General features: G+C 41.6%; 1 protein-coding gene across 4 annotated transcripts in view; it reads right to left on the bottom strand.

The window, feature by feature from the left end:
• sema3c (semaphorin 3C) overlaps window positions 1-13,605 on the bottom strand; it is a 229,215-nt gene that overhangs the window by 21,092 nt on the left and 194,518 nt on the right. For all 4 annotated transcript variants that reach the window (XM_033039812.1, XM_033039813.1, XM_033039814.1 and 1 more), the window contains 4 exons: window positions 13,433-13,502; window positions 11,461-11,605; window positions 3,467-3,689; window positions 2,063-2,151 (listed from right to left, as the gene is read on the bottom strand). In XM_033039812.1, coding sequence (XP_032895703.1) covers window positions 2,063-2,151; window positions 3,467-3,689; window positions 11,461-11,605; window positions 13,433-13,502 — 527 coding nt within the window. The remainder of the gene's footprint in view (window positions 1-2,062; window positions 2,152-3,466; window positions 3,690-11,460; window positions 11,606-13,432; window positions 13,503-13,605) is intronic.

The raw sequence follows: 13,605 nt of genomic DNA, 5'->3' as shown, positions 1-13,605 counted from the left end.
GAAGTATCCGGACTATGTTTGACTTTACGTACTTCTGTCATCGGTTGTGATTTTTGCTTTGCTTAGTTATGGGTATACAGTGTTATTGATTCTTTAAGAGGGGGGATGTAGATTAGTGGCTCATGTTATGAGTCATGCTTTTGTAGTTACGCCCACTAGCTTACTAGCGTCGCGGTCTACTGCACTCCGCAGTATGAAGTAAACTCTCAAGTGAGAGCTTGTAGTTGTTTATTCTAAATAAACAGGGTATACCTGACATGGTGTGAGGTCTTTATTATTACAAGGACTCTAAACCAACAAACTGTAACACTGACACCTTCGATCTACCCATCTCCCTCTCCAATTGTAGATTAAACCTGACCATATTATGGTCACTACCTCCTAATGGCTCATTAAACTCAAATTCCTTTATCAAATCCTTTGTCCCCTGGTCGGTTTTTCATAATGCTTAAAGGGTTGTTTGCTTAGTTTAGTTTAGAGATGCAGCACGGAAACAGGCCCTTAGGCCCACCGAGTCCGAGCCGACCAGTGATCCCTGCACATTAACACTATCCTACACACACAAGGGACAATCTACACTGATACCAAAACAATTAACCTACAAACCTGTAGATTCTGTAGGTTATATAATCCGTGGACAAGAGAGGAAATCGGTCAAAACATGGGGGGCGCAGGCTTCAACATCGGGAGCCTCGATCGCCTCAACGCAGCAATTTGACCGCTGGGCGATGAAAGATGCCGCAGCCAATTTTAAGCTGCGCCGGGCGATGAAAGGCCCCGCGAACAGGTTGATTCAACCTCCGCTCTATGATCTTTGCTCCACCAGGAAGTCTCCCTCCTCCAATCACTGCGCTCTTTCCTCAGTCCCACCCCCCCTCTTCCGCCTCTGACCGACACCTCCCTCCTCCAATCATTGCACTGAATCATCATGTCCCATCCCCCCCACTGCCTGCTGACCGACGCCTCTCTCGTCCAATCGGCACCCTCGACCATCAGTCCCAACCCCACTGTCTCGCTGGAAGCGGAGATTTTTAATAGTTTTTCTCACCAAATTTAAAAATCAAGATTACAAAACATGGGAGGGATTGTCCCCCACCTCCCAAAACATGGAGGGGACGTGCCCCCCCCTGTCCCTCCTGGGATTTCCGCCCATGACCGTGGAGATGAAGTGCAAAGTTGAATTAAATGGTGTCCATTTGACTAATGACGCACTTCTTTGCCTTTGAATCATCAGGAGAATGCAGTGGGCCGGGAGAATGGGCATGTTGTGAACTGAAGGCAGAAGTGTGGGGCTTGATGTCAAACCACTATTTATACATTCGATACGATCTGGCAACTCCACAGCCCCATCTGCTAAATCACGGAAAGTTGGCTTATGTTTAAATAAACATTTAAATTGCTCTCTTCTGTCAAGCACTTTCTCTCTGAACTACTGGAACAAATTATTTCCCACGTTGCTTCCCCCCCCCCCCCCCCCCCCCCCCCCCAAGTATCCCCATTGTTGAAGCAGACTTCAGAATTGCCAAAAAATCATGCAGGGAGTTCACTATGTATTATTTACAAGAATTTCAAGAAATTATATAATACATTTTGCCATAATTTATTTAAAACGGGCTACAATTAGCTGAATTTAATGATCTGCATTGACAAAAAAAGGGAATGTAAGTGAATGGAATGAATAAACTGCATTGTTTAACAACACATCGTAGCCTTCACAGTGTCATAACACATATCTACTCAGTTAGTCTACCAGTAAACCCATGGGCATGAGACTTCAAAGCATGAAAGGTTTGACTGCCTTGAAAACATTACAGATCTTTGGGGACTTGTATAATTAGGAGCACACTCTATACGTCTTCCGGATTGAACCTAAAGCAGCAGTCTGATGATAAAGACTGTGCTGATTGTTTCCACATGGGCCTCTGATGCAGCATCTAACTTGGCCCGTATATGAATTTAGCCGATAGCTTTTCATCTATGAAACTTTGGAAAGGCTTTCTTATAAATTCCAACCTGCTGACTAGATGCTACATAGCCTGATTTTAAAAAAACATGGTCAAACCTCAAATACTTCAATTTCTTCCAAGATAAGCTCCTCCTTATTTGATGTGTTTTTTGACAAGACCACAATCTTCTGGACGGTTCCCTTATCTGAAAGACATATCAGAAACAAATCAATTTGCCAATCAGAATTTGGCTCAATGGAACCTTAAAATATCTAATTCCTTTTCTTGAAGGAAGTTTTGAATGAACAACCTGATAACAAAACTAAACACGGTTTCCGTACTGGGAGAGATGCCTGTTTTTACCTGGTGAATGCAAACAACTTTTGGTGATATTACAATGTGAGCAAGATCTGCTTCTTCACATTGGGGACTGAAAAAATAAAATAAATGCAGATGTGTATATTCAATAAAAAGAGTCCACCATCACCTGCTTTACACAGGTGACAATAAAAATACCCCCCCCCCCCCAGCAAGCATGAAATGTGTCACAAAAAGCTGGAGTAACTCAGCGGGTCAGACAGCACCTCTGCAGAAAAGGAATATTTCCAGAAATGCTGTCTGACCCTCTGAGTTACTCCAGCTTTTTGTGTCTAATTTCAGTTTAAACCAGCATCCGCAATTCCTTCCGACAAATGAAATGTATCATGCTGGTCTGAGGCAATATGTGATGTTGGTCTCTATTCTCCAATGGACATTTGTTGTTCTGTCATGCATTGCTTCCAATGCAGATTTGGGAGAGAGCACATTAATGATGAGTCATGGATAGGACAGACAGTCAGAACCATTTTCCCCACGGTGGAAATGTCAAGGACTCGAGGGCATATCTAGTCCTTGACAATCATCCTTATAAAGTTATTGTGAAAAGGTGGAATGTGAAAGTATGCAGGTAGTTGAAAGGGGGATGGGAGGATAAAATCCTCCCTGCATTAGTTCAGGTGTATGCCAAGCCAATGGCATTGCAGAGAGAGGAGAGACTAGGGTCAATGATAAAGTGAAAATATATCCAAGGTGCAGTTAGGAGTTTGGAAGTGGGTCATCAAACCAGCTGTTTAAAGGCTGCTGAAGTGAAGGTGTTTTCTTCAAAAGTGGATATGAAGGAGCCCCTCACTCTATAACACCATTGTAGGGTCAGCATTGTAGCATCCATTTAAGAAGATGGAAGAAAGAATTGGAATAGGTCCTCTTTGGTGCAGACCTGCTCCTGGCTCTCTGATGATATCCCCTTGACATTATTGCGCTACAAATCTTTACATTTGGCCACGAGCATCTTGGTGTGCATGAGCCTGGCCAGTAATGTTATGTTAGCTGGCAGTGTCCCCCAAAAAAGAAACTTTTTAGTTAACAAAGGAGCAGGTCTATCATTCTCCTGAACATCCAACAAACATGATGTTTTCCTCCACAATGCAAAGTTATAGGCATCGCTTATTGAGATTTAGACTCACTTTAAAAAAATATCTTACCTGTGCCGAGAAAGAGGACGTGATATCTTCCATCGGCCGCCTTCACTTGGTCCACCACTATCTTGGTGTACTTATAATCAGTGTTAATCCTCACAATCAACGGCTGTTTATTGATCGGATAGACAGAGTTATACATCGTAGGATGGTTCCTGATAAACGTTACCACATCATCGGGATAATCCTTTGTTGACAACGTGTTTGGTGTAAATGCTCCTCCAGGGCACTAAGAATTAAATATAAAACCACAGCAAGAGCAATTAGGTTTCATTAAAATCTCTTGTTTATCTCGGTCTGTAATTTATCATGCAATTTATGTTATTCTTCTGGATTTTGTATTTTTTAAAACCATATTCACAGATATTATGGACACTCATATTACTCTTTTTTCTTGCTGCTTTCAAATAGATATTTTGAGACAGTAAATTATATCTGTCCAAAGTGAATCAGAATTTACACTGTATTAAAGTGCAGTGGTTATCGCCTGATAAAACACTGCTGACAATCTGGAGTTCAAAAAAAGTAAAATGTATAACATTTAAACAGGCAAAACCCACGAATATATTATATAAAAAGCTGAGGAAAACTTCAGGGCCGAATAGAGGAGCATATAATTTCAATTCAAAATTGAATTGAAATCCTGGTAATTTCACCAACTTTGTTAATCCTGTGTATTTGTTGAGGCGATGGTCCAAGCTTTAATTTCCCATGCTATGTTTTTGTTTATCCTGCTGTATAATAAAAATGATGCAAGCAATTACTGATTCTCCATCTCACTTGCGCCACTCTGTCTTCAGCCTCCTACACTGTTCCAATGAAGTGCACGAGGAACCTCACCTTCCAACTAGACACAATTCAATTTGTTGATTTTGGCTATGAGTACAACATATTTGGATATTCACCCTTTCCAAATATGTACCTTACATTTTCAGCAGTGACTCTTCAGGTTTTATTCGTCTCCTGCTATTTACTTCATCATCATATGAATTCTTTGTTGTATACTGCCCTTTACCTCCATCTCACTACTGGGTTCATAACCAGTTTTACCATTCAGTCTTTCCTGCCCCCCCGTCCTCTCACAAAAATTCTGCAGAAGGGTCTTGACCCAAAACGTCGCCTATTGACGTTCATCAGAAATGTTGCCTGACCCGTTGATTTACTCTAGCACTTTGCATCCTTTTGTATAAACCAGCATCTATGGTTCCATGTTTCTAAATCTTTCCCTTTGTTTCCTTTTCCCCCTCACTCCTGTTTTATCTTGAACTTTACAAGTTGTAATGGGAGGTCATCAATCTGAAACCATTAACACTATTAACACTAACGCCACCAGGTGGCGCCACAGTGGCTGCCTTGCCAACAGTCTGTCTCGTCCCATACTTCTTTGTTGTTTATAGTATGTGTTAAATGTATGATTTAATGTTCTTTAGTTTCGTTTTATGTGTGTGTGTGTGGGGAGGGTTAAATCTCTTGCCTCAAGGGAAATGTAATTTTTTTTGTATCGTATCTCCGTCCGCACTGTGGCCTAACATTGTGGAGCTGACGGTCCAATTGTCGGGGATCGACCTCGGAGCTCCAACCTTAGGAACCTGCGGACTTTAACATCGTGGTGCTTGCAGTTCCTGGTTAGGGACCGACTTCGGGAGCTCCAAGCTGCAGGTGCTTCGACCACCCTGACGTGGGGGCTTCGACCACCCCGACGTTTGGGCTTCGATCACCTCGACGTGAGGGCTTCGATCGCTGGCTGCGGGAGTTTCGCTCGCCACGACTGCGGATGGTTTGACTACCCCATCCGCAGGAGAAGATTAGACTTTATTGTCTTCCATCACAGAGGAATGTGGGGAATCCGCTGTGGTGGATGTTTATGTTAACTTTTATATAGTTGTATGTCTTGTGTTTTTTTTAAGTATGGCTGTATGGTAAATCAAGTATCACTGTGCCTTAATTGGCACACGTGAACTTTGAACTCTTTACAAATGCTGCCTGATCTGCAGAATACCTCCCAAATTTTCTATTCTTCTCCAGATTTCCAGCTGCAGTATTTTCCTCCATTTCTGATGGTGTAATGAACAGCTAATAATCCCACCTATATTACTTTGTTTTCATAGCAGCTTTCACCCATTTAAAGTCAGTTAAAAGTCCTGGCACTGAACTAATCATTTTTCTATAAATGCCATATGTCGTAATACTTCATCTCAAAAGGCAAGGTATTAATTCATTATAAACCAATTCAATGCTCATAAAAACACAGGATCCCAGCCGACAATTCTAACTGATTACTGTTTGAGCTTTGTGATTGGTGCCAAAGTGAATAACTTTTTGGTGAATAAAGGAAATGTACTCTTTTTTTATTCCGGAACAGAAGATATTATATGGGGAAAGAAAATGAGAATTGGAAGAGCAGAAGTATACTTTGCTGCTGTCAGGTGACTGAGCTGTGGAATGATGGATGTGAAGAACCTACGATTTTCATAAGTGATGGGAGTAGAAATAGGCCATCCAGCCCATCTTGTTGACTGGCCAGGAGTGTGAGATAATCGTAGGGGACATGGACAGGAAATCTATGGCAAATAATTGTGCCTGAAACTCCCGAGAACTGGAATGGATCCTTGTTAAAGTTTTTATTTAAACGATTTAAGCACATAATTTTGTTTGAGAACCAGAACAACACTGTAAAATAGTTGTCCATCGACCATACTTTTTCATCTGTTATAGGATACAGCCTCTGGCTAAAACAATTATACAAGACCATGCTGTGATGAGCAGATGAAGTTTAGGAATGGGGCTCATTCCTTAATGGGCCTAATGACCTGTACTATGAAATCTTTCCATTTTGTCGGCCCCGGAGGTCATGATAGGATAACTGACAGTCAGTGGATTTTATTGTGATTAATGTTTTAAGTTCTGGCATTTGTGCTTTGCAATATCTTTCATCAACCAAACCTTCTCTGAAACTTGTAAAATGATAATGATGAAATCCTGGCTGGAATAGGACGACGTGCTAGCTTAAGCACTGAGCAAGAGTTCACATTCAGCCAAGTACGTGAGGGTGAAATTGTCCACTTTTATGATTGTGAGCTTTTTACCTGGAGGATGTTTATTCAGTCTCAATACAGCTTCTAATGGGAAATAGCCCCTCACACTGTTCAAAAAATTGCATTTTTTGAACTAAAATTCTTTGACGGGCTCGAACAAAGATAATTCAAGTCAAGTCAATTTTATTTCTATAGCACATTTAGAAACTACTCTCGTTGACCAAAGTGCATTACGTTAGTGCAGATACTAACGTGCTACAAACAGTGGTACATAGATGAACAATACATACATAAATACATACATACATACAGTGCTCCCTCAGAGGACCTCAAGAAAGGCTTGAGAGTAGAAATAAGTTTTAAGTATAGACTTAAAAGAGTTGATGGAGGGGGCAGTTCTGATGGGAAGAGGGATGCTGTTCCATAGTCTAGGTGCTGCAACCGCAAAACCACAAAAGCATAATTGATATGAAAAAATGAGGAAAAAAACATGTATTATTGTCGAAACAATGAACTGCTAGTTTACTAAGGAAAGAAACAAAATGCTGGAGTAACCCAGCGGCTCAGGCAGCATCCCAGGAAGGGATTTCTCCAGGGATGCTGCCTGACCCGCTGATTTACTCCATTATTTTGTGTCTCTCTATGTTATTTTGTGGTTTGGCTGTTTCACTATTTTGGAACAGATAGTGAGAGCGTAACGGAATGAGATGGCGCTGCAGCTGATATTTTGCCAAGTACTTCAACTAACACTGAGTGTCTTAAGGAGAAAAATAAAAAGACACACAAAGAAAAAACAATCACATTTTACAAAACAATGGAGAACTATGAAGAGAAAATTGTACCGAGTTTTGTAATCGCAGCTCATTACCACTGATGCTTACCACTATGTTTTGGAGAGCGACTGCAGGGTATGTTTCTGCTATTGTAATTTCGATTATTTCTGAATCCAAGTTTCATTTTTTATATTATATTTCCTATTTACTATTTATATTGTCTGCCTCCCATCCTACAAACACAGCCCTTTCATCTTTCTTCCCTTCTATACCATCCATGACCCTGCAATTCTTCATCCCTGTTTCTCCTCCGTTCACTGGTGCAGGTGAATGCTCGCCAGCAGAAATATTAAAGGGCCTGTCACACTTACGTGTCCTTGGCACGCAAATTACGCGACCTCGTGTTCGCGTTGAGCCGAGACGGTCGAGCAAAGGTCGGGTGCGATTACATGCGTACGCACAGCCGTCTGGAGCTCGTGACGTCATTTGAAGATGGACACAAAGCTGGAGTAACTCAGCGGGACCAGCAGCATCTCTGGAGAGAAGGAATGGATAACGTTTCGTGTCGAGTCTCTACTTCAGTCTGAAAAGAAGGGTCTTGACCAGAAACGTCACCCATTGCTTCTCTCCAGAGATGCTGCCTGTCCCGCTGAGTTACTCCTGCATTTTGTGTCTATCTTCAATTTTCTTGGCCCCCCTCCGGGAGTAGAATTGGGAGCGGATCCGGACCGCAACGGCTGTGAGCCCCAGGCCGAGTTCGGCGATCGTTTGCCTGCTTCTGCTGCTGTTGAAGGTGAGACTTTGCGTTGCGCCAGGGTCTTGGGCCTGTCCCACTTTGGACGTCAGTTCCGCGACAGGCCGTTGGCGCACGAAGATTTTGTTCACTGCAAGAATTTCGAAGCCCCGCGCGATGTCGGGGCCGGCCCCGCACAACTCCATACCCCTCCTCGCTTCTAATTGGGACTGGCCCCGCGCGGCCATACGGTGCCCGTACGCATCAAGCGACCACGAGGTCGCGTAATTTGCGAGCCAAGGACGCGTAAGTGGGACAGGCCCTTAACTCTGTTTCTCTACCTTCCCATGTCGCCTGACTTGCAAAGTACTTTCAGCATTTAATGCTTTTATTCCAGGTTTCCACTTTTGAAACTGATCACAAATGTTTGTTCTTGGATATCTGAGGCACAGGCAATGCAAGTCTTGATCAGGTTGCTTTTCATATTTGTATTATTTTTGCAAAGGCAGTCAGCTATGATCGGATATTTACTATATTAGATGTTTTTTGGACTGACGAAGATGCCACAGATGCAACATTGCAGACTTAAGATCTGAAATATTTTGGATTGTCAGTTCAAGCAAATATCATTTTTTGTAATATTTATACATGGGTGGTATTATGCACATTTTTTAAAGATGTGGTCACTCAGGTGCCCTTCGTCCTGATAAATTTCTATGAGGAAATATTTGAAATGGGGGGAATTTAGTAAATGATCACCATATGGATTGTTGTGTTCAGTTTTGGCCACCATGGAGAAAGATGACCCAGCACTACTTAAACCCTGTTACTCTTCCAACATTTTCCAAAGTACTTATTGCAAGGATGTTGTTAAGCTGGAAAGGGTGCGGAGAAGATTTCCGATGCTGCCAAGTCTTGAGGACCTGAGCTATTCAGCAGTCTGGGATTTTATTCCTTGGAATGCAGGAGGATGAGGGGGTGATATTATAGATGTGTATAAAATCATGAGAGGAATATATAGAGTAAATGCACAGAGTCTTTTACCCAGACTAGCGGAATCGAGAACTAGTCGTCATTGGTTTAAAGTGAGGGGAGGGAGTGAAATTCAATCAGGAACCTAAGGGCAACTTTTGTTTTTACACAAAGGGTGGTAGGTATATGGAACAAGCCGCCAGAGGAGGCAGTTGAAGCGGGTACTATTAAAACATTTAAAAACACATGGATATGATAGGTTTAGAAGGGTATGGGCCAAATGTAGGCAGGTGGGACTAGTGTTGATGGGGCATGTTCAGCGGCATGGGCAAGTTGGGCCAAAGGGCCTGTTTTCATGCTGTATGTCTATGACTCTATTGATTGCTGGGATTGACATGATTATGAAAAGAGATTGTATTAATTAGATTTATATTTGTTGATGTTTAGAGTAATTAAATAAGTCTTTATTGAATCCTAGAGAATTCCAAAGGAACTGGACAGATTTGGCACAGGAAATATGTTCCCTAGACTTTAAACCCAGGACCAGGGTCACAGTCTTAGGATAAAGGTACACCAATTAAAACTGAGAGGAGGAGAAATGTCTTCCCCCAGAGAGTGGTAAACCTATTAAACTATCTACCATAGAAAGCAGTTGAAGTTGAGCCATTAAATACACTCAATGAATTTGATTGGACCAGATCAATCAAGGGATTTGGAGAAAAGTCTGAAACACAGTATTGGATTTGGATGATCAGTCTTGATCATATAGAATGATCAATGGACAGGCACGAAGGATTGAATAACTTACTCCAACTCCTGTTTCTATTAATATAGAAATTGCTGAAGGATGGCCACCCATAAACAACGGGCAAGTTCATCAAGGTTGCTCCTGTGGACAATTTTGGACCATTTGACCAGGACTGCTTCTATCAGATCCAAATCTTGCTATTGTTGTTACTGGAGCCAAAGTTCACAGATGAAATACAAATGTGGCTATGTTCATATTATGCTGGTTCAAAGTTTCTAACGAATAAACATGTTAAATTCATATCCTTATAACTATAAAACTCTGATCTTGTATGTGTGTGTGTGTGTGTGTGGATGTGTGTGTGTGTGTGTGTGTGTGTGTGTGTGTGTGTGTGTGTGTGTGTGTATTTATTTGTTCATGTGCGATCACATCTTCTCGAAAAACGACGCATTAACGGTAAAATTTGTACATATTCTGATTTATCCCATGAAGTAAAAAATTGCCTTATCTGAAAAATTAATGCATTATTTCTCGTTATTAATCAAAATGTTCAAAAATCTGAAGAAACTTGGAAAAAAATAACTACGTATTCCCTGTGCTTACAGCTGTGACGTCACAATGGGATTGTAGCCCTGCTCGCAACATTGTTGCTATCCAAGTACACCGAGTCCTGCTAGCCCTAGCAAATGCAAATACATTTTTTTAGTCACATTACACTGAGTTCTGCTAGCTAGCAAGTGCAATTGCATTTTTTTTAAAGTTTAAAAATGAGGGAGGGTGCATAAGGTGAAATGAGCAGCCCCTGTGCAGTTGTCGGCTATGGGTGAGTGGTAGAATATTGTGTTGGGGAATGGTTTGCGTTGGGGGACCAGGCATCCCATGGGAGCTATGGGTGAGTGGTGGAATATTGCGTTGGGGAACGGGTTGCGTTGGGGGACCAGGCCTCCCATGTGACAATAGACAATAGACAATAGGAGTAGGCCCTATGACAGGGACCCAACGGGTCCCACTTGCTCTAGTATATTCCTAAAAAGAAAGCAGATGCTGATATAATAGTTGGAATGGAATGTTTTCTCTCCGAATGTTATTTGTTGTTGCTTTTAACAGTAAATAAAAATGTACTTGAATTTACTGAGACTGCCTGTGTCAATGAAAACAGCTGTGTATGAAGACTCCTTCAAAGTTCAAACAGACCCTCAGGGGGGCTGAACGTGGATCTATTAGATGTTAATGGACTGAGAATGTCTGGTTTTGGTTTGATTAATTGTATATACCAAACCATTCAGGTAATTATGACAGTAGATAGATTGGTAATCTGGGCAGATCAAGGTAGTTAAATTTGCTGAGATGAAAGTGAATTTAATGGCTGGTTTCTTACCCTAGTAAAAACTGAGCATATAGTAAACATCAGGGAAGCACATTGTTCAGCCCAAAGCTGGACTTGGACTGTTTTCATCAAACAGAATGCCAAACGCTCTGCTTTGAAGAGTATCACATGGTAAATTCCATCAGTTTAATATTTTTGCAGTAAGATAGCAATATTGCCCTCCCACACTGAAATGCCAGCTGAAATTATACATTACAAGTGCGTGTAATGAGATTTCGAGCCATAATCCCTGTCTTGGAGGGAAGGAGGGATGTGTGGTGTCATTGTATCAAACCGAGTGGCTTCAGAAAATCTTCTAAAGCTGAGTGAATTATTAAACAGTGCAGGTCAAGGTGGAAATTTCAATACTCACTGTGCCAGGCCTAGGATACGGAATCCTGCCTTGGTATGGAACATATTGATGGCTTGGTCCTTCTTTGTGTGCAAATGGTCCATTAAATACCGTGTGAATGTCGAGCATGTTATAGACACACACAGCCGAGCCTTTAAATACTGAGCTGCAAGAACAGGCAGAGATTGCATTGTGATGAGCAATACAACAGGCATTGTTTTTACTTGTTAAGCTCATATTCAGTCTTAAAATATTCCATCAACTTATGGAAATCATTTTATTATAAATGAAGAAATCAGCATAAATAAAAGCAGATGATCCCTAAGGAAGATTATTGACTTTGAATTGATTATAAATCATTGTTGTCTCATTCAGTGATGCACATGAATGATGGGTTGTGCGTTTTACCCTACAAAACCAAGCTGTGCCCACTGTAAAATATTGCTCTCAGACCGGTCCACCCCTCTCCATCACACAATCTGAACCCTGAATTTTATTGGGAGTTTGCAAGGACATTAAGAGGTGCAGGTATGATGTACCCCGCAATCATGGTTACGCAGAAAATGCCCGTTAAATGGCAGGCTGCAGATTTGAGTACCTTAGTTAACTGAAACGTCAGTGCATAAATGTTTAGATTAGAGATACAACGTGGAAACTGGCCCTTTGGCCCACCGAGTCCACGCCAACCTGCAATTATCCCGTTCACTAGCACTGTCCTACACACTAGGGATAATTTACAGAAGCCAATTAAACTACAAATCTCTGTAGTGTGGGAGGGAGCCGGAACTCCCAGAGATAACCCACGTTGCAATAAGGAGAACGCACAGCTCCATACAGACAGCACCTGTAGGCAGGATTGAACGCGACTCTCTGGTGCTGTAAGGCAGCAACTCTACCGCTGCGCCTCCGTGCCACCCACATAATAGAAGCAGCTTCACTCTCCACTGCCAATATTCTACTTGGACTTGAACAACCTAGTTTACATGATGAAGATCAGAAATATTAAAATAAGTCAACTCTACAGCACTGATAGTCTTGTTTTGATGAACATAAAAATCTCTCTCATCAAAGCTCTCAGTCAACATTAACAATCATTTATGAGATTTGGTTAGCAAAAATCTTGAGGAAAATACAAAATGCTGGAGTAACTTAGCAGGTCAGGCAGCATCTGAGGAGGGAATTTACAGGCACCATTTTGGGTCGGGATCCTTCTTTAGCGTGAATGGAGTATGGAACAAAAGCTGATAACAGGTAGGGGCGGAAAAAGCCTGGCAAGTGATAGGTGGATACAGGTGGGAGGGGGTTGATTGGTAGCTGATTGGAGTAAGTGACAAAGGCTGGACAAAGGGGACAAAAGGGTATCAGATAAGCGGAGAAGAGGAGCAAAATGCAATCAGAGAGAGGCATATGGGAGTAAGGGGACATGGAGGAGAGAAAAAGAGGGAAGATAACAGGGAAATTTGAGACTTTTTAGATCGGACATTAGTGTGGGAAGGAGGGGAAGTTGCAGTTGGAGAAATGTGTGCATATGCGGTGAGGTGGCTCATGGGAATGCAAAGGGGGCGGTGGGGGAGGGTTATTAATTGAAAAAGGCAAATTCAATATTGGTAACTTTGGGTTGTTAGCTACCCAAGTGGAATATGAGGTGCTGTTCCTCCAGTTTGCATGTGGCCTCACTCTGGCAATAGAGGAGGCCAAGGACATAAAGGTTAGTATGGGAATGGGAGTTAAAATAGTTAGCAACCAGGAGATGCAGCAGTAACTTAGTGTGCTTCTTATTTATTTTATTCAACTGGGTAAATGCAATGGAGGGCTTATGTCAAAAACTCTCTGTTATAAGTTGTCTTACAAACAAATGTACTACAAGCGATTCACTTACAATAATGCAATAAATACATGATTTGTTCATTAAAATAATAAGTCTATTAAAAAGTTCATCAGATTTAAATCAATTTATAGAACAAAAGATAAAGGTGTTGGAACTGTGCCATACCTTGAAGATGTGAACAGTCCATAGACAAGCAGGCTCTTGGGGTATTCTGTTTCTAATAAAAATACATCCTCTGAGAAGAAAAAAACACATTCTTAGCCATTTGTTGATTCTGAAAACAATCTCAAAAAGATAAATCTCAAGAAACCAAAGGGTCTGACGAGTTGGATTGCTGC

The sequence above is a fragment of the Amblyraja radiata genome, chromosome 21, assembly GCF_010909765.2.
Source record: "Amblyraja radiata isolate CabotCenter1 chromosome 21, sAmbRad1.1.pri, whole genome shotgun sequence".
In the NCBI taxonomy this organism is placed as follows: Eukaryota; Metazoa; Chordata; class Chondrichthyes; order Rajiformes; family Rajidae; genus Amblyraja; species Amblyraja radiata.
This window is presented reverse-complemented; position numbering and strand designations above follow the sequence as displayed.